The sequence below is a fragment of the Corythoichthys intestinalis genome, chromosome 5, assembly GCF_030265065.1.
Source record: "Corythoichthys intestinalis isolate RoL2023-P3 chromosome 5, ASM3026506v1, whole genome shotgun sequence".
In the NCBI taxonomy this organism is placed as follows: domain Eukaryota; kingdom Metazoa; phylum Chordata; class Actinopteri; order Syngnathiformes; family Syngnathidae; genus Corythoichthys; species Corythoichthys intestinalis.
Window position 1 is genome coordinate 24,584,942 of NC_080399.1, and position 21,356 is coordinate 24,606,297.

Consider the following 21,356-nt stretch of genomic DNA (forward strand, 5'->3'; position numbering starts at 1 on the left):
GTCACGCGCAGCCCCCCATCTGCGGCGGAATGGAACGGCGATGATGCCATTTTTTTCTTCGTTGTTAGTGCTGGATTGTGCTGCAAAAAGTTTTGTTTGAACTGCTACGGTTTTCGAGATATTCATAAAAATGTCTAGTGATGACGTCAAGCGCAGCCCCCCATCTGCGGCGGAATGGAACGGCGATGATGCCATTTCTGTCTTCGTCGTTAGTGCTGTATTGTGCTGTAAAAAGTTTTGTTTGAACTGCAGTTTTCGAGATACTCATAATAGAGCCTAGTTCGGGCCTAAAAAAATCCAGCCCGACCCGACACGGCCCGCTGGTATTGAGGCCCGACCCGGCGCGAGCCCGATCAATTAACTAGATTTGCAGGCCCGAGCCCGAAAAACCCGATTTTTTTTTTTTTTAATTTGTTGGAGTGACGCGGAAAAAAAACACAGCAGCAATTTATTTTCATTTCTTCGAGTTGGCAGAAAAAACGCAAGTTTTCTTAATGTTTAAATAGTCGACATATTTTTATGATCATGATAAAAATATTACACAACGAAATAACGCAGGGAAAGTTTAATATTAAAAACAGTATATGCGGTTTTGCAGACACACAGAGGAGAAGATTCAAAAGGATCACATTTGTCTTGCCTTTGTGTGCATAAATAAAAGTGTCTTTCGTAACGAATTCACAGTTGTCAGAAAAAAAATGCAAGTTTACTCAATATTTAAATAGTCTACATATTTTTATGAGTATTATAAAAACATTTACACAACGAAATAACGCTGGGAATGTTTGTTAAATATATTTCTGAGTGTGTAGGATATTGTTCTCACATGGACGCGCCTCTCTGAAAAGGAGAGGGAACAGCAGCAAAAATAAATAAATAAATAAACAACTACAAATGCTTTGAAATAACATTCTTTATTGTAATGACAACAATACCAAAAATTAATTATAAAAAAAATAAAAATTTAATAAAAGCTTTTAAACTGCGGGCCGGCCTTGACTACAGTCTGCAACTTGCGGTCTCATGTCCTGCTCTTTATTCCTGTGAAATAAGGGAAATAATTAGACTGGCTCGGACTAAAAATGGCGATTTGAACATATTATGGCTTATTTACAGTGTTTAAATTTTTTGGTCGTCGTCGTGCAGGAATAAGATTGCGTCCATTGGCAGGTTTTAGTGACGTTCTCCGTTGATCTATTGTGCGGCCTGCAGCGCTGAAAACTCACGGCATCACTTTACATTATTATGAATATCTTGAAAACCGTAGCAGTTCAAACAAAACTTTTTGCAGCACAATCCAGCACTAACGACGAAGGAAGAAATGGCATCATTGCTGTTCCATTCCGCCGCAGATGGCGGGCTGCGCGTGACGTCGTCACTAGACATTTTTATGAATATCTCGAAAACCGTAGCAGTTCAATCAAAACTTTTTGCAGCACAATCCAGCACTAACGACGAAGAAAAAAATGGCATCATCGCCGTTCCATTCCGCCGCAGATGGGGGGCTGCACGTGACGTCATCACTAGACATTTTTATGAATATCTAGGAAACCGTAGCAGTTCAAACAAAACTTTTTGCAGCACAATCCAGCACTAACGACGAAGAAAAAAATGGCATCATCGCCGTTCCATTCCTGGCGCAGATGGGGGGCTGCGCGTGACGTCATCACTAGACATTTTTATGAATATCTCGAAAACCGTAGCAGTTCAAAAAAAGCTTTTTGCAGCACAATCCAGCACTAACAACGAAGAAAATAATGGCATCATCGCCGTTCCATTCCGCCGCAGATGGGGGGCTGCGCGTGACGTCATCACTAGACATTTTTATGAATATCTCGAAAACCGTAGCAGTTTAAACAAAACTTTTTGCAGCACAATCCAGCACTAACGAGGCAGAATCAAATGACACCACTGGGGTTCCATTCCGCCGCAGATGGGGGGCTGGGTGAACTCTGGATGACCTAAAAAACAATGTTTAATAACTGCAAAACGCTGATGGCACAAACAAAACTTTTTGCAGCACAAACCAGCACTAACGACGAAGAAAAAAATGGCATCATCGCCGTTCCATTCCGCCGCAGATGGGGGGCTGCGCGTGACGTCATCACTAGACATTTTTATGAATATCTCGAAAACCGTAGCAGTTCAAACAAAACTTTTTGCAGCACAATCCAGCACTAACGAGGCAGAATCAAATGACACCACCGGGGTTCCATTCCGCCGCAGATGGGGGGCTAGGTGAACTCTGGATGACCTAAAAAAACAATGTTTAATAACTGCAAAACGATGATGGCACAAACGAAACTTTTTGCAGCACAAACGAGCACAATCATAGCACAAACGATTGACATAATTTTTATATAAATTTGCGTCTGATGGGGGGCCAACTTCACGGAGGTGTTTTTAAAGAGTTCAATGTGAGGCGATATTACCAAACAAGACACGCTGACATACACGACAAGATTACAGGAAAGCTATAATACGTAGCGAGAAATTGAAGCAACTGGAAGCTACTTTAATTTCACAGCAGCAGTATTTCGCAAGAACCCGAGAGTCGAAAGCAAACACCACAAAGGCTAGTTGCGAGATTGTTGAAAATTTTAATTAAAAAGAAATAATAATGCAAATGTGACACACAGAATGGCTTTCTAAAATTTGCTTAAATATGTTGTTCTATACGTAAAGGAATTCAGCCAAGGTCGGCCCCCCACATTTTTACCACACCAAATCTGGCCCCCTTTGCAAAAAGTTTGGACACCCCTGGTCTAATGGCAGTCTTATGGCACCACTGTCAAATAACGTGTTACCAAATACCATAACTAGCAATTAATGAAACAACTGGAACAGTAACTGAAGAAATAATTAGCACAGAACATGAATTTTGATTGTTATTTACATCTGTAGCACTGCAATGCATACTACGAGGCATGTTGGACAACAAAGGTGTTGACAGCAGGTAGCAAAAAAGGTTGGCTGCCTCCTCCAAGGGACCAGTGATGGCCAAATGAAGCTTCTTAAAGCAATGAAGCTTTGCAGTCAATTGGTTCAAAGCTTCGTGGTGGTTGTTTTGGTCTTCTGATCGTCACATAATGCCACTGTCTAATGAAGTGTTACCGGTTAATATCTTTTGGTGTAAATATACCATAATACAGTGAGGACAGCTGTGGCTTATAGTCCAGTGAGGTTTATCTATGAACAAATGCAGTTTTTGAGTCACATTTGGTGGGTGGCGGCTTATAGTCAGGTGCGCCTTATAGTGCGAAAATTACGTTATATATAAAATACAATAATGATTATTAATTAAAAAAAAATATATATATATAAATATATATATATATATATATATATATATATATATATATATATATATATATATATATATATATATATATATATATATATATATATATATATATATATATATATTATTCATTCATTCATTTTCCATGCCGCTTCATCCTCACGAGGGTCGCGGATATATATATTAATATATGTAATATAATAATTGCTAACATTTAATTTCTTTAGAATGACCAAAAACAGTCAGTTGCCCTATAAAGGTTTAACGATCTTAAGTGTTTAAAAAAAGTTTTTAATTTTAATTAACAAAAAAATAGCCACTCGCTATATTGTATAAAGGATTAAAGGTTTTAAGTGTCAACTTTTGAATAGTCACTGTAGTGACCACTAAAAGGGTTTAAAAAAAAAAAAAAGGGAAACTGTAAAATAAACGTAGAAACAGTGTAGTATTTAGTATTATTAAATTTTATACTGTAACTGATATGAAACCAGTCCTAATTCTGGTGACATGATGGCTAGGTTCATACCGAAGGTCTTAATGTACAAATCCGATTTTTTCGTGTTTTTCTGACTCGAGTCAAGCATTACAGTGGTACGAAAAAATATCTAAACCTTATGGAACTTCTCACATTCCTGCATTAAATCACCATCAAATATGATCTGATCTTTGTCAAAAGCACACAGATGAACAAACGGTGTCCACCCAAACATTTATAGGTTTTTATATTTTAATGAGGATAGCATGCAAACAATGAGACAAGGGGGAAAAAGAAGTAAGTGAACTCTCTGCCTAAGGAGATTTTTACCATACAATTTAAGTCGGGTGTGTGCCCAATCATTGATGAGTGTTTTGCAGGAAAACCTGAGGCCGTCTGTCGGCAGTTGAAGCCAAAAAGAGGATGGATGTGGCAACAAGACAATGATCCAAAACACAGAAGTAAATCAAATTCAGAATGGTTTCAGAAGAACAAAATACACGTTCTGGAGTGGCCAGGTCAAAGTCAAAATTTGAACCCCATTGAGATGCTTTGGCATGACCTGAAGACAGTGATTCATAGCAGACATCCCAGGAATCTGACTGAACTACAGCAGTTTTGTAGAGAAGAATGGGCTAAGATTTGTCCTGATCAATGTGCCAGACTGATCTGCAGCTACAAAAAGCGTCTGGTTGAAGTCATTGCTGCCAAACGCGAGGCTACAAAATATTAAATGCGATGGTTCACTTACTCATTTTACCCCTTCTGTCATTGTTTGCATGCTATCCTTATTAAAATATGAAAACCTATAAATGTTTGGGTGGTTTTAGTTGAAGCAGACACTGTTTTTTTCATCTGTGTGATTTTGACAAAGAGCAGATCACATTTGATGGTGATTTTATGCAGAAATGTGAGAAATTCCAAAAGGTTCAGATACTTTTTCATACCACTGTAAGTAGATGGTCTGAACGGGACAGGTCGCATAAAAGTGGAACATTTCAAATCCGATCTAGGTCACTTTCATATGTGGTTAAAATCCGATCTGGCACACATTTTTCCAAAATGTGGCTGCAGTCTGAATTGTCAAGTCCCTCAAATTGGAATTCATGCAGACATTACGTCAGCAAAGAGGGATGAAGCTGTGCTTTAGCGTTAGCGTCTAGCTTGAACGTGGCTTTTCGGGAGAGGCGAGCTTGACAGAAGTCATATAAAAAATAAAATGGGGGTGGGGAGCTCTGGGCTCCAGATGAGCAATATTTCAAAATTGCTTACACGGCCGAGAGTCGGGGCAAACTGTCCGTATATGTGTGCGTCATGCATGCACAGTGCGTGCATGCTATCAATCCATATAAACTTTGAATATAAGACTAAACGTGGATTATTTATGTCTGCTATTTGTGTCCTCTTTTTGGAAATCAAAATATGATCACCCTAGAATGCAAGGGCGTAGGTTTGGTCTCAACATTGGTAGGGACAGTGTAACAGCATAATCTGCATGTACATTTTTTGCTCGGGATGGGACATAAATACGACCAAACAGATTCAGTGAACGGGGTCAGGGCTACATTGCTCACGAATATGAACCTAATTAATTGATATGCTAAATCAGGGGTGCTCATTACGTCGATGTCGATCGCAACGCTAGTGTGGGTAGCTCACAGCATCCCAAGGTTCTTTTTTTTTTATGTACATAGTTAAATATGATTATGTTGTGTGTATGTTATGTTGTGTGAGCAACGTATGAGTTCATGCAGCAACCCTCTCTCTCTAAGCAGCTTCTTGCTCACGTTTTTCTGGTTCTATAGCTTCCAGCAGGGTTCGCTACATTTCTCAGTTTAATTAACGTTAACAGTAGAAAACACAAACAGAAGGACACTTCTCTCTAAGCAGCTTCCTACTAGGGTTTTTCAGGTTAGCAAGTTCACACAGTTGAATATTATGCTAACTATGATGCAGGTCGGACTTTCAGTAGCAAAAATAGTGGTGTGTTTCCCACCCCCACAACATTGGTGTCTTTTGAAATTACTTACAGTGGCTGCTGCTGGCCAAAAAAACCTTATAATTTCCCTCTTGTTCGAAGGGGGCGGAGGAGACGGCATGTTGTCGAAATGGGGGCTGTGCAAGTGTGAGCGTGCAAAATTACCTTATTGCCCGGCATTGGCTGCCAATGACCGCCATAGACGTTCAATCTGTTTGAAGTGGGAGGGATGGATCGCCATGTCGTCAGATCATCGTTATCATGAGCTTTGTATCATATCGTGAGGTAACAAGGTGTTCCCACTCCTACCAATGGCAGCCAATGAGTTAACTGACTCTCTCCCGTGAATCATGTGACATCACAGGCCCGCCGCTCTGTCATTAAGAGTGGAGCCAGATGTTCCCCAAGCAGTGACCTGGTGAAAACCTGCTGCTGATACACTGAGACAATGTTGGCGCATGAGGGGGTGACACCATTATTTCCACATTCCTCTTTTAGTTGCCCAGCAGTGCTCTCACTCCTGCTTCTTGTATTACTCTCTCACAAACACACAAACAGGCTACTGAATAACCACAACATGATGCTTGTTGTCTATTTTTCCCTAGACTGTGAGCCACAAGACACAAGAATTCATAATGTGTCCCACAGTGCCAACACATGCGGGGTGAGTATTTTAAACACTCACAATGCGTCACACTAGTAAATTGGGAGAATTTAAGCCAATAAATGTTAAAAGAAAAATGTCTTCTCTTTGGCAATGCAGGGGGGCGAGAGGGATTGTTCGTCGGTGCGTTGCCCACCGCTGCACTGCACACAAACAGAGAGCGTACCCGGGGAGTGTTGCCAGAGATGCAAAGGTAACACATGGTTGGCTCACTGTTACATCATCCAGTTTGGTGTGTCCAAATATAATCTAAATACTGCACATGCCAATATTTTAATTATTATTATAGGCTGAAGGCATGTGAAGTCACCACTCAGGTTGTTGTTCTTGTTCTTGTGGACACTAACTTTGAAGTCCCATTCCTCCGTCATTCACGAACCAGTCATCTTGAAACTTTGTAGCTATATACAGTGGGGCAAATAAGTATTTAGTCAACCACTAATTGTGCAAGTTCTCCTACTTGAAAATATTAGAGAGGCCTGTAATTGTCAACATGGGTAAACCTCAACCATGAGAAACAGAATGTTGGGGGAAAAAAACAGAAAATCACATTGTTTGATTTTTAAAGAATTTATTTCCAAATTAGAGTGGAAAATAAGTCTTTGGTCACCTACAAACAAGCAAGATTTTTGACTGTCAAACAGGTCTAACTTCTTCTAACGAGGCGCCACTGGTTACCTGTATTAATGGCACCTGTTTTAACTCATTATCGGTATAAAAGACACCTGTCCACAATCTCAGTCAGTCACACTCCAAACTCCACTATGGCCCAGACCAAAGAGCTGTCGAAGGACACCAGAGACAAAATTGTAGACCTGCACCAGGCTGGGAAGACTGAATCTGCCCAACGACAACCCCAAAATATCACTGCTCTAGAAGAGATCTGCATGGAGGAATGGGCCAAAATACCAGCAACAGTGTGTGAAAAGCTTGTGAAGAGTTACAGAAAACGTTTGGCCTCCGTTTTTGCCAACAAAGGGTACATTACAAAGTATTGAGATGAACTTTTGGTATTGACCAGATACTTATTTTCCACCATGATTTGCAAATAAATTCTTTAAAAATCAAACAATGTGATTTTCTGTTTTTTTTTTTTTTCCACATTGTGTCTCTCATGGTTGAGATTTTCCTTGTTGACAATTACAGGCCTCTCTAATATTTTCAAGTGGGAGAACTTGCACAATTAGTGGTTGACTTAATACTTATATGCCCCACTGTATATAACTGGACAAATTATATAATGCATATTAGTTTGCTTAGAAGTGCGGAATTATAGTTCAGAGTTAGCCAATAGAGGGCAGCCTTTTGTAGGTTACGAGTTAGCCAGTAGAGGGAAACCATCAGCCTGTGCGTGTTTCCAAGAAAAAGTTGTATCTTTTTGAGTTTTTTTTTTTTTTTTTTAAATTAAGACGGCAATAAGCTTCCTGTCTCATTTTCACAAAGGAAAAAGTTCCCATTTATGAGAAAAATAAGTTCTAAAAAGCAAAATGCTCAGTTTTTATACATAGAAGAAGAGAAATAAAACCATTATTTTTGTATATTTTGTATATTTACCGTAGTGGCCCGAATATAAGATGGCCCTGATTATAAGATGACCCCCTCTTTTTCAAGACACAAATTTGAAAAAAGACTTTTTGAACACCAAATTAATTTTTATACAGAAAATAATTACAGTACATCCGAAACAAATGATTATAACAATATATTTGAGAGAAAAAGCATGTTATTTTGCCTCATTCAAATCTTAATATCTGAACATTTAAACATGTAAACTAAAGTGCAATCACATTCGTAAATGAATAGCTTCTGGTTTTTGAAATGTAAATAAACCAATCTATTGTGATAAAACAACAAAATTGCAATAAGTGCTGTTGAAATTCGCCCCCCCGGCTAAGGCGCACGGAAACAGCGACAGCCGAACAAAGTGCCGCTCTGCCGATGCTGCCTCCGCGCGCGCCAACCGGGAAGGCGGAACTTTGCGCGTTCCCTTCTTATTTTAACCCTTTGTACTGACTCCATGTTTCAAAAGTTTGAAGAACACTCACCGAAAACAGGTTGACAATTTATTCGTCGACAGTGGTCAAAAACAAGGCAAAAACAGACGACGGAGGGACAATTCTAGATCCAAAACAAGGCTACATAGCAAATGTTTCCGAGCAGCAAAATCTGCCTTATCTCGGTGTCCAGTGTTTTTTTAAGTCTGTGGGCCGGCCAAAGGTGTGTCCGGGCGTTGCTTTGGGATCATCCCTCTCTGGCCGGTTTCGGGCTGTTGAGGTTCATGCATGGATGGGATGTGGTTGCCACAGCGACCGCTGGTCTTGACGTCACAAGCGCCTGCTATCAACTTTGTTATCCGGGCTGGCACTACTTGTTTTAGGACAAAGCGCGCTGGTCTTTGTCCTTGTTCGTTTGTCAGGAGGACTGATTGCCAGAGTTGGTGCGTCAATCTTGCTTGCGGCGCACACTTTTGGGCTTCTATGATAAGATGGCGTTGTGTATCTATTCTGTTTCTTTAAACTATGGTGTGCTATTTATTTTACATTAGGTGTGTTAGAGTAGTGCAGTCCAACAGTGAATATGAGAAATGATACTATTCCCTGATTGATTACGTGTGTTCGAGTAATGCAAACAGTTAGACTGTGCCTACGAGAAACTGTACCATTTTTCCTTTTCCCCCTCATGAGCGCCGATAAGGTGATTAACTTTACTGTGTCAAGGGCATTGAGTGAAGTCTGCCTAAACTATAGTTAGATGAATGTGTTAGACTAATGCAAACAATAATATGGTGTGTGCGAGAACGGTACCTTTTCCCTTCACTGCATTAACCATCAAAGTGAAGTTGAACTGAAACTGTAGTCTAGAAACAAATCTGAATAAGGAAAAACACTGCAATAAAATAATGCAAACTGGTTAAACTTGAAAGTAGCTGAGAACGGTCATGACAGCACATCGCTTCCATGATATCTGGCGCCATCTAGCGTCGTGAATGGGTATGACGTCTAGACCGCGAATATAAGACGACCCCCACTTCTTCAGTCATATTTCAATGGAAAAAAAACCGTCTTATATTCGGGGCAATACGGTAATTACAATTTTTTTTTTTTTTTTTTAATTTCACATACCTTTTCGACGAGTCGGCCCATAGTTTTGTGGATGAATTATGTCCAAAAGTCTTTTATTTTAGATTTTAAAAAGTCATGTGGGATTTATTTATATAGCTCATAATCATCAAGAGATTCCAAAGGTTTTCATAGACAAACAAACAATTCATTTAAAATTTTAAAGAGTTCCGCAGATAATGTTGCATATGTTGCATACGCATATGTACAAGAATTGGTGAATTTGTGTCACCAGGCTGCGTACTTTCTGGTGTACGTTATGAGTACGATGCAAAATGGAGGCCAGCCGAGAGTCCATGTGATGTCTGCCACTGTTTGGTGAGTAGAATTCATGTTACTGTTTCCTCAAATTTTTCTCAGATAGATACTTGTTTTACTGTAGAAGTACTGTAGTATGTCATGGCACGCAACTGTACGAAAATAGCACAAAAAAGATACAGTATCCATTTTATTAAATAATGATCATGTGTGGTGGTAGTGGAATTCAGTCATTGGTTTCATTTCAAACTTCACTATCAGTTGACGGGACACGAGGCTCGGGGCCGATCCGTAGGGGGCCTATTTTCAAAAACTTAAAATTCCAATATTTTCAAAACCAAAGCCGCTAGTGACCTAAAACCAAAACAGGCACCTCCCTTAGGCATATACGAATCTCCATGAGCAGCGACATAAAAAAATTCAAAGTCGTGCCCTAATAAAATCCCGATTAACTATTTTTTTTTTTTTATACATGTGCAGTATAACAAAACTTAAAATGGCTATAACATTCTCAAATGTTATGCTAGATGCCCAAAAATCACCAAATGCTAATCACCTACAGTATATTTTCAGGATCAATAGCAATATTGAACATATCATATAAATTTTTACCCAAAATAGCAATTTTTTTTATTTATTTATTTTTTTTACTTAGTGCAAGTTTTCAACAGCTAATATATCACTCAATTTTCACATCAGAAACTTAATACTTGAGGAAAGCATGCGGAATCATCTTAATTTTACTCAACAAAAGCAAAATTTGCATTTTTCAATCAAAACTTTTTTAGGTTGAATTCCGATGTTATTATTGTCTCATCTTGCCGGCTATCTGGCCGCCTTGCCGTTTTTTGATTGAAATGTTACATAAAATAAAACACACAATTTTTTTGTATGTGCGCAGAAATGTCTAAATTACTACTTTTTTGCCCCACCCAAAAAACGGGCAGTTGGCCGAAAATTACCTGATCATTTGAATGTAAAGTTACGCTACAGTGTATGGATACAAAATACAACAGGCGGCCATCACAGCTTTTTAGGTTAAAAATTCTTGTAAATAAATGCGTTCATCCTGGAACTTCTATTGATATGAACATAAAAAAGTTTATATTCTTGGATAAAAGCAAAAAATAAAATGAAATGGGCAGTTATCATTCATTTCACGAAAATATTTCAAGCTAAAGTTACGCTTTTGTGTAATCCAACGTGGTGGCCTTCACAAAACAAAGAGCTTTTTAAGTTGAAAGTTCTTGTAAATAAATGCGAAAATCACGGAATTTCTATAGATGTGAACGTAAAACGGTCTCGATTCTTGGTTAAAAACAAAAAAACAAGCATTATCATTCATTTTACGTAAATATTAGCATTTTTTTCCACAACATTTCAAAGTGCATGCATTGGCCTATTTTATATAATACTTACATTGAATCAATGACCAAATCACTCTTGAGATACTCCTGCCTGCTTGTATGCAGTAAAATCTTCATCCTTTTTCCACCTAAATCTGGTGTTTGAACGCAGTGTATGTTTGAGTTTATCACTGTGAAAGCCAAACGCTCTGCCTGGGTTGGCCCCCAACGGCGCAATGTTTGTAGGAGCTGTCTTGTCAACTGATAATGAAGTCTGTCGTTTTGCTTTTTTGTCATGTCCTGAAATTTGGACCATTTAACGGTGGGCTATGCTCCCAGGAGGGTGACATTCGCTGCGAGAGGGAGCCGTGCCCCTCCTTGCTGTGTACCAACCCTGCGTCTCCTCCACAAAACGCCTGCTGTCCAGTGTGTCAAGGTGTGCATATCTTGTCACATAAACATAGAAGTGGTTTGTGTAAGTGTGAGTTGGTGTCTTTCAGGCTGTGGTGTGAATGGCCAACACTTCCCAAATGGAGCTGCGATCTCTACAGGAGATCGCTGTGAACAATGTTCATGTCTGGTATGCTGAATAACCAAAATAACATATTTCAAGAGTGCCTGAATACACACTGATGTCATGAACGTTCTCTTTTTCAGGATGGAAATGTGGCATGTTTACCTCACCCTTGTCCTGCCCTGTTTTGTCAAAATCCCGTGCATCGTCCCGGAGACTGTTGCCCACGGTAACACGGTTGCCTACAAATAACTAATCAGTGAATTCTATCCGTCCAGTATGAGTATGTTCATGTGACTCATAGGTGTGATCAATGCGAGTATGAGTCTCGAGTGTACGTGGACGGACAGAAGTTTCCGTCAACAGGTGACCCCTGCATCGAGTGCCGCTGCGCGGTGAGTTGTGAATTGCTATCGTTGTGCTCAATCTTTTACTTGACAAGGATATTGTTATGCTGACGTGAGCATCATGGAAAGTGTCATTGTGTTTCGTCAGGCAGGCGAAGTGTCCTGTGAGCGCACGGAGGCATCGTGTCCTGCGCCGCGTTGCAACCACCCGGCGAAACGCAAGGGAGAATGTTGTCCAACTTGCAATGGTTTGTGGAGACTGTCGGCTACACTCCGTTACGCTACGCTGCTGGCCAAAAGTATTGGCACCTCCGCAATTCCGTCAGATAATGGTCAATTTCTCCCAGAAAATGATTGAAATTACAAATGCTTTGGTAGTAATATCTTCACTTATTTTGCTTGCAATGAAAAAACACAATCAAGGATGGGAAAAAAATCATTATCATTTTACACAAACTCTTTTTTTGTATTGGCCCCCTTTGAAAAATCATGTGATGCTCCTCTAATTTGTGCAATTAACAGCACCTGTTACTTACCTGTGGCACAGGTGGTGGCAATAACTAAATCAGACTTGCAGCCAGTTAAAATGGATTAAAGTTGACTCACTTCTGCCCTGTGTTCTTGTGTGTACCACATTGAGCATAGACTAAAGAAAGAACACCAAAGAACTGTTAGGACTTGAGAAGCAAGATTGTGAAGAAGTATGGGCAATCTCAAGGCAACGAGTCCATCTCCAAAGACCTGAATGTTCCTGTGTATACTGTGCGCAGTGTCATCAATAAGTGTAAAGTAACCTTCCTAGATGTGGACGGAAAAGAAAATTTGACGAGAGATTTCAACGAAAGATTTTGCGGATGTTCAATAAAGAACCTTGACTAACATCCAAACAAGTTCAAGCTGTCCTGCAGTCCGGGGGTACAACAGTGTCAACCCGTTCTATCCGTCGGCGTCTGAATGAAAAGGGACTCTATGGTAGGGTACCCAGGAAGACCCCACTTTTGACCCAGACACATAAAAAAGCCAGGCTGGAGTTTGCCAAAACTTACTGAGAAATTCAAAAATGTTTTGGAAGAATGTTCTCTGGTCAGATGAGACAAAAGTAGCGCTTTTTGGGAAAAGGCATCAACATGGAGTTTACAGGGAAAAAAATGAGGCCTTCAAAGAGAAGAACACTGTCCCCACAGACAAATATGGCAGAGGTTCCCTGATGTTTTGGGGCTGCTTTGCTGCCTCTGGCACTGGACTGCTTGACCGTGTGCATGGCATTATGAAGTCTGAAGATTACCAACAGTTTTTGCAGCATAATGGACAGCCCAGTGTGAGAAAGCTGGGTCTCCCTCAGAGGTCATGGGTCTTCCAGCAGGACAATGACCCAAAACACATTTCAAAAAGCACTAGAAAATGGTTTGAGAAAAAGCACTGGAGACTTCTAAAGTGGCCAGCAATGAGTCCCATCCCTGAATCCCATTGAACACCTGTGGAGAGATCTGAAAAGGGCAGTTTGGAGAACGCACTCTTCAAATCTCAGAGACCTGGATCAGTTGGCCAAAGAAGAATGGTCTAAAATTCCAGCAGAGCATTGTAAGAAACTCATTGATGGATACCGGAAGTGGTTGTTCACACTTATTTTGTCTAAAGGTTGTGCTACCAACTATTAGGCTGAGGGTGCCAATACAGTACTTTTGCCTGGCCCATTTTTGCAGTTTTGTGTAAATACTGATTTAATTTTTTCTTTTCATTCTCTTTTGTGTTTTTTCACTGCAAGCAAAATAAGACATAGACTTCAAAAATCTATGTTATGAAGTCTATGATAAAGATATTACTACCAAAGCATTTGTAATTGCAATCATATTCTGGGAAAAATTGACCATTATCTCACAGCATTGCAGGGGTGCCAATACTTTTGGCCAGCAGTGTATACTACATACACTATTTAGGAGAAAACATTGGAACTATAGATTTCATCAAATGTAAAAGAATTTAGAAACGAACCACAACCACCTTGCTCGCTCCCTAAACGTCTCATCAGTCTGTTGATATCAAAAACACAACCAAAGAGCGCACATGCCCTCTACTGGCTAACTCGGAACCTACAGGTCACATTAAGTCCGCAGTTCATTCATGTAACTAATCAGCCTTGAGCCGGGGTTAAAAAAAAAAAAAAATCGGGCTACAAGGTGCAATGCTTATACCTCCTTAGAATATAATCTGTCCACGAATAATGGAAGAGTGGTAATTTAATTTTGATTTTAATAAAAAGAATAGCAAGGACAAAGTGAGCAAGAACTTGAGACCTCCCTCTGCGCTCTAAAAATAAATGTCTGTTTGAGAACAAAAGTTATGCATTTTCAAGAAAAGGATAGAAATAAAGTGATCCCTATCTTATCACTGGTAATGCAGACGGACCAGAACTGACCGAGTCGAGTGAAAAACCATAAAGTAGTGTCACCCTCCCCATTTTTAACATACTTTTTTTTTGGTCTATATGTTATATCAATTAGTGTATATAAAACCCTATAAATGCATATGTTATAGTATAGTATAGTATAGTATAGTATAGTATAGTATAGTATAGTATAGTATAGTATAGTATAGTATAGTATATAGAATAGTTTGAAACATGTATTATAATATATTAATAATATAAATAACATACATAAAATAATGTATAAAAAGTATAAATAATACAGAGTGTACATTCATTCTCTCACTCTCATGTGATATGTGTGTGTGTGGGGGGGTGTAAGTGTATATACATACGTAGATGTAAATAGAGTGTACATAAATATATTTTTAGAACTCTCATATTCTTATAATAACAAGATTTTTAAAAATCTACGATGCGCTGAGGGCGCAAAAGTGGAGCCGCGACGCAGCGAGGGATAACTTTAACAAAGTATTTTATTTGTAAGAAAAAATTCAGAGGTTTTCAAAAAGACTGGAATGGATTTTTAAGAAAATTATGTCTAGAAAAAAAATATTTTCAAAATAAAAGTTTAAATTTCAAGCGTAAAAAACAAGAATATTTTAGGATTATATTTTGCTTGCAGAAAATCGATACATAAATATATACAATACAATACATAAGTCCCTTAAATACAGCAACCAAATAAGGAATGAGTTGAAAAAACTGTTTGTTTTGTTTTGTTGATTTTCAAACAAAATACATACTTTCAGTGAAAACATTCCTACCTTTGAGATTTTTTATTTTTATTTTTTAAAATTTTTTTTTTAATGACATTCCAATGCATTTTGGTGGGACATTTTCAAGGAGTAAAAATTTCGAGTTGAAAATGTAAAAATAAACTTATTTAGCAAAAATATTGCAACATACTTAGCGAAAAAACCTTACGTATTCTCAGCATTTACTGTATATTTATGAAAAAAGTAGTTGGTGACATAATATATTAGTGCTGCAACGATTAATCGATTAGCTCGAGTAATTGGATTATAAAAAAGATTCTAATTAAATTTTGCTTCTTCGAGTATTCGTGTTGTAATGGGTTGTTTTGAAAGTGTTTGCATTTAGTTTTATTGATTTGGGTGGATACACTGGCCTCTCATGGCGACCGTGACTATGACAGCTCATTTTGAATGGCTGAATCCAGCTGCTCCCTGTTAAGACCAACATAAGCTAAGTTTTTGTTTGAGCTAATGGTTTTTAATACATTCGTAATTTAGTTGATGGGTATATTTTGCCGTTTTTTTTTTTTGTTGAATTATGTGTTTGAACCATTTGTTAAGAGCTTTATTTAAAAAAAATAAAAAAATAAAAAAAAAAAGAACCAGCATTTTAAAGCATTTAGGCTAGCGGACTTTTGCTATTTAAGTTAGCCAATTGTTCTTTTGTTGTACTGAGATCCTCATTTATTTATCTATTTTTTATACTGTTTAAGGCTCAGCTCAGGTATTGTAATCGATTATTCAAACTAACTAGTTCATCCATTAATCGACTACTAAAATAATCGACAGCTACAGCCATATGTACCGTATTGGCCCGAATATAAGACGGCCCTGATTATAAGACGACCCCCTCTTTTTCAAGATTCAAGTTTCAAAAAAGACTTTTTGAACACCATATTAACTTTTATACAGAAAATAATCACAGTACATCTGAAACAAATGATTATAACAATATATTTGAGAGAAAAAGCGTGTTATTTTGCCTCATTCAAATCTTAATATCTGAACATTTAAATATGTAAACTAAAGTGCAATCACATTCGTAAATGAATGGCTTCTGGTTTTTGAAATGTAAATAAACCAATCTATTGTGATAAAACAACAAAATTGCAATAACTGGATTAACTATCAAAGGGAAGTCTAACTGTAACTGAAGTCCTGAAACAAATCTGAATAAGGAAAAACATTCCAATAAAATAATGCAAACTGGTTAAACTAGTAGCTGAGATCTGTCATGACAGAACGTTGCTTCAATGATATCTTGCGCCATCTAGCGTCGTGAATGGGTATAATGTCTAGACTGCGAATATAAGAAGACTCCCTCTTTTTCAATCTTATTTCAATGCAAAAAACACCGTCTTATATTCGGGCCAATACGGTATATATTAAGGTTTTGTAGTAATTAGGGTTGTTCCGATCATGTTTTTTTGCTCCCGATCCCATCCCGATCGTTTTAGTTTGAGTATCTGCCGATCCCGATATTTCCCGATCCGATTGCTTTTTTTGGCTCCCGATTCAATTCCAATCATTCCCGATAATTTTTCCCGATCATATACATTTTGGCAATGCATTAAGAAAAAAATGAATAAAACTCGGACGAATATATACATTCAACATACAGTACATACGTAAGTACTGTATTTGTTTATTATGACAATAAATCCTCAAGATGGCATTTACATTATTAACATTCTTTCTGTGAGAGGGATCCACAGATAGAAAGACTTGTGACTTTGTATATTGTGACTAAATATTGCCATCTAGTGTATTTGTTGAGCTTTCAGTAAATGATACTGAAGGCATGCCCAATGCATGATGCGAAGTGGAACCATGACAAGTGAAACCACGACTGTGCGTCGTGCTACCAATTCATATATCTTCTCTGCGATGGGATATATCTTATGGTGTTAAGAAAGAGATCAATTGCTACCTTGCTTCCCTACATTTCTTCTCATGATATCTCTAATCATTGGGAGAGGGATTGTAAGGCTTTAGCCAATTAAAATAAGGTTCCAAAGGCTGCCAAAATTCACTCTACTTATTGCCTTTTAGCTCTCTATATAGGCAAAACGGCGTCATTACAGATGGAGCGCGACAATGCGTGAGTGGTTCGTGCAGTGCATGCATTATTTGCGTTAAATATTTTAACGTGATACATTTTAAAAAATTAAATACTGCCGTTATTGGGATAAATTTGATAACCCTACCTTAAGCCTAAACTAAAGACTCTGGATAAGTGTAACATATTATGTCTGCAACGTTAAATACAATTAGAAAACGATTTAATAAAAGAATATATACATATTAATAAAAAAAGGCATGGCCGATATTTTTTTGCCGATTCCGATACTTTGAAAATGACGTGATCATCTCTAGTAGTAATTGTAATGTTTTTAAATGTCATTGTGTGTATGCTATTGCAGAGTGTGAGTTTGACGGGCGGGTGTACGCCGACGGAAAAGTCTTCGTCCCACCCGGAAGTGGACCCTGCCTGCAGTGCAGGTGTAAGGCGAGTCCGCATAGCCATTTTCTACCATTCTGCATCATTCTATGACGCGCATTTGCCACGTTACAGAGCGGAAACGTTGTTTGCCATGAAGAAAAGTGCCCACCCGTGAAATGCTCCAACCCCATACGAGAGCCACATCAATGCTGCCCCTTCTGCAAAGGTAGATACTCAAAAGTTCACACTTGATTATTGACACTACTGTATTGTTTTTTTTTTTATTTTTATTTTTTTTTATGCAGCATGCATTTTTGAGGGCTCTGAGTACGAAGACGGCTCCAAATGGCATCCCAGGGATCCTTGCTCCAGGTGCACGTGTGTAGACGGAGCCCCACAGTGCACCCGCATTCAGTGTCCCGCCACCAACTGTCTGCATCCTACCAAGCCCACAGGTAATCAATTGTGTGTGTGTGTGTGCTTGAAGTCATGTAGGAGAAGTCATTTTAAAGTGAATAGAATCTTAAAAGAGGAAAATGTAATTATTTTTATCGGGGGAAGAAATCATGCAAACCAGAAATGTATGCATAATTTTAGGTGAGAAAATGAATCTTAATTTTACAAGAATATTCAAATAAGATAAGTGGATTTTCTTTTTTGCAATAAACTTATACTGAAGAAAAAAAAAGTATGAAATTGCACAAATATAACAAAATTTGACTTGTGCATGCTGCTCCAGGCTCCTGCTGTGCAGCATGCGACAGCTGCACGTTTCTACACCGTATCTACAGCAACGGGCAGAAGTTTGGGACGCCCGAGCGGCCGTGCCACATCTGCACCTGCCTGGTGAGCATTGAGTCAATCCTTCGACTTCACATTCCTACCTGCTGACCCTGTGTCCTCCACCTACCTTTTCTTCTTAGCATGGCACCGTGGAGTGCGAGAGAAACTCTTGTCCAACGCTCAACTGCAGCAACCCGTACACGGCACCAGGAGAGTGCTGCCCCAAATGTCCAGGTGACTTTAAGAGCTTTACAGGAGTTTTGTTGAGCGCATTTGAATAGTAAAGCGTGTAACAGGAAATATTGTTCAGAGCTCTGCGGTTAATTTGAGTAGTTACGTCAAGTTCCTCCTTAGTCATGTCCATACCATACCAAGCCTCCTTGTTATTATCTGGGTTTATGTGGCTCATTAAAAAGCATTAAAAGTCATTAAATTTTTTTCTCTCCAAATTCAGGCCGTAAAAAGCATAAAATTAAATGTGTGAAGCATTAAAAATTATGTTAACTTGATGCTTAAAAAAAATCATTTTTTATTTTATTTAAATTTTTTATTAGAATCCTCTGATTTTATCGGCTAGCCGGGATAAGAGAAAAAAAGATTAGATTTTTATGGGATAAGAAAGCCGATACTATCTGCTACCCGATAGTATTGGCAAATAAACACATTTAAAAAATGATATCGGATAAATCGTTTTTCATTATCGGTTTTGGGCCAATATCAGGGTTTATGCAGATAATTAAAAAGTATTAAAAGTCATTAAATGCATTTTTGTCCAAATTCAAGCCTTAAAAAGCATTAAACTAAATGTTCATATCATTAAGAATTATGTAAACTTTATAAACAAACTTTTTACATAATTTAAAGCAACACTAGGTAATTTTTCAAACGTTATAAAATGTTTTCATAACATTTGTGATAATATGTCGACTTACAACTAGTTGAACGACACCTCTTTCATACCCTGAGGGGGTCTGTATCGCTTTCACCGGCGCTAATTAATTTTGAGGAGGGTGGCAGGAACCCTGTCACACAAAAAAACCCTACAAATGTGCTGACTGCTTTACAGCATACATCACTTCCCCCTTTCCCCATTCATTATAACGAATAAGTCAATGCGAACGTTGTGCGAATTCTGCATAGATGGCAGAGCAACAAAAAAAAAACAAAAAGCCTTGTCTTAGAAGGGAAAAAAGGTTTTTACTTGGTTCTGGGCCAATATGCATGTTGCCTTCAAAGTGAATGTAGAATCTTTCTGCCTTTGTATAAGAGCTGGTCATAGATCATATGTCTCCAAAACTAAGATGGTTGGGATTTGTTATGTGAGCAGACCTTTTACATTCATTGAGAAAAATTAAATGAACAAAAAAAATGAAAAAGAATGAATTATCATTATCATTACATACCGCATTCACTGTACTGAGGCTTTGTGCCTTTGTTGTTTTTCTGAGTCAGAAGCACTGTGTGAGCCATATGTGATACGGCAGTGCGTAATTGACACTTTGCACTTGCACGTGACTTCATCCAAAAAACTGATGTTTGCACTACTTTGATTTAAACAATAAATATAGTGGTCCAATATATGCACTTTTTCCAGAACTTCAGTTGAAGTTGTTTTTCTTCTTTTTCACATAAAGCATATTGGAAAACCTCGAAGTTGTTACATTTATCATTATTAAAGTATCCAGTGGGGAATCGCAGTAAAATTAGCCATAATATGTTAAGTCCACGACTGCATATATCAGTATCGGTTTGATATTGGTATCGGATTTTACGAGTTGGACAATATCGGGATATCGATTAAAAAGTCATTATCGGACAACACGACTTACAATTTGTGTGTGTGAAACTATCTACAGTTGAGCATTAAATTACTGTAGTATAAAGTGGCATAAAAGTGTCAGTAAAAGCATTAAATGCGATTTGCTGATACCTGAAGAAACCCTGATTATTTTTTCTTAGCTTGTTGACTTTAATTATATTTTTTTGAAATTTTAGTTGACATTTTTGAGGAAAAAACATGGATGCCCCCCCAAATTCCCAATATTTTATTTTAGTTTCTATTATATTTATATTTTACGTATTTATTTTATTTCTCACATTTAAAAAAAAAAAAAAAAAAGGTTTCAAGGACAAGCATAAGTATAATTTTGAAGGGAAAACTCCCCCAAAAGAAAATATGTTTTAAAGAAGAAAAAGTCATAAAATTAGGGGAAATTATGTACATATAAATATAATTTTAAGCGGAAGATAATGGATGGATGAATAGATTTTACATTTTGTGTATATATTACGCTTAAAAAGAATGTTTTACATTTTCACAAAAAAGAAACATTAAAAAAGGTCATAGAAAAAAGTATATACTTTTGAGGGAAAAAAAATAAGAAGACCCTTGTAAGGATTTCAAAGAATATATAATAATATTTTTTTTATTTCTTCATGAAGAAAAGAAATACATATTTTATTTTTTATATTTTAAATGAATAATTTAAAAAAAATCAATTTCGTATTTAAAAATACATGTAAATACGGATATATTTCCATTTCTAATAAATAAAATATTAGTATTAGGAGTAAAGTTGTAATTTTTAGAGTGGAAAAAACTGTACCTTTCCATGAAAAAACATTCCATATTGTTGTGGGAAAAAAGTCTTTTTAAGATCATATAGTGTCTGATCGGATGAACGCTGCTAGCCCCCCTTTTCAAACAGATTGGATGTTAAGTTAACCTCTTGCTTTCCTTTTTTTAAGATTGTTTGTTTGAGAACCATGTATTTGTGGACGGTCAAGCCTTCCCCAATCCACTAAGCGCGTGCGAGGAGTGCAAGTGTGCCAGCGGCACCATTGACTGCCAGCGGGCTCACTGTCCTCGGCCTCAATGTAACGCTCCCCTACCGGGGACGTGCTGCAGGAACAACTGTCATGGTGGGTAGATTTCTAGATAGATA

At 37.9% G+C, this 21,356-nt stretch overlaps 1 protein-coding gene across 3 annotated transcripts in view; it reads left to right on the forward strand.

Moving 5' to 3' along the window:
• The window catches only part of kcp (kielin cysteine rich BMP regulator), a 76,886-nt gene that overhangs the window by 15,687 nt on the left and 39,843 nt on the right, over positions 1 to 21,356 (forward strand). For all 3 annotated transcript variants that reach the window (XM_057836040.1, XM_057836041.1, XM_057836042.1), the window contains 14 exons: positions 6,360 to 6,418; positions 6,518 to 6,611; positions 9,773 to 9,855; positions 11,481 to 11,577; positions 11,642 to 11,721; positions 11,799 to 11,884; positions 11,960 to 12,050; positions 12,151 to 12,250; positions 17,609 to 17,694; positions 17,761 to 17,854; positions 17,934 to 18,083; positions 18,368 to 18,474; positions 18,552 to 18,645; positions 21,160 to 21,333. In XM_057836040.1, the coding sequence (XP_057692023.1) occupies positions 6,360 to 6,418; positions 6,518 to 6,611; positions 9,773 to 9,855; positions 11,481 to 11,577; positions 11,642 to 11,721; positions 11,799 to 11,884; positions 11,960 to 12,050; positions 12,151 to 12,250; positions 17,609 to 17,694; positions 17,761 to 17,854; positions 17,934 to 18,083; positions 18,368 to 18,474; positions 18,552 to 18,645; positions 21,160 to 21,333 (1,395 nt within the window). The remainder of the gene's footprint in view (positions 1 to 6,359; positions 6,419 to 6,517; positions 6,612 to 9,772; positions 9,856 to 11,480; positions 11,578 to 11,641; positions 11,722 to 11,798; positions 11,885 to 11,959; positions 12,051 to 12,150; positions 12,251 to 17,608; positions 17,695 to 17,760; positions 17,855 to 17,933; positions 18,084 to 18,367; positions 18,475 to 18,551; positions 18,646 to 21,159; positions 21,334 to 21,356) is intronic.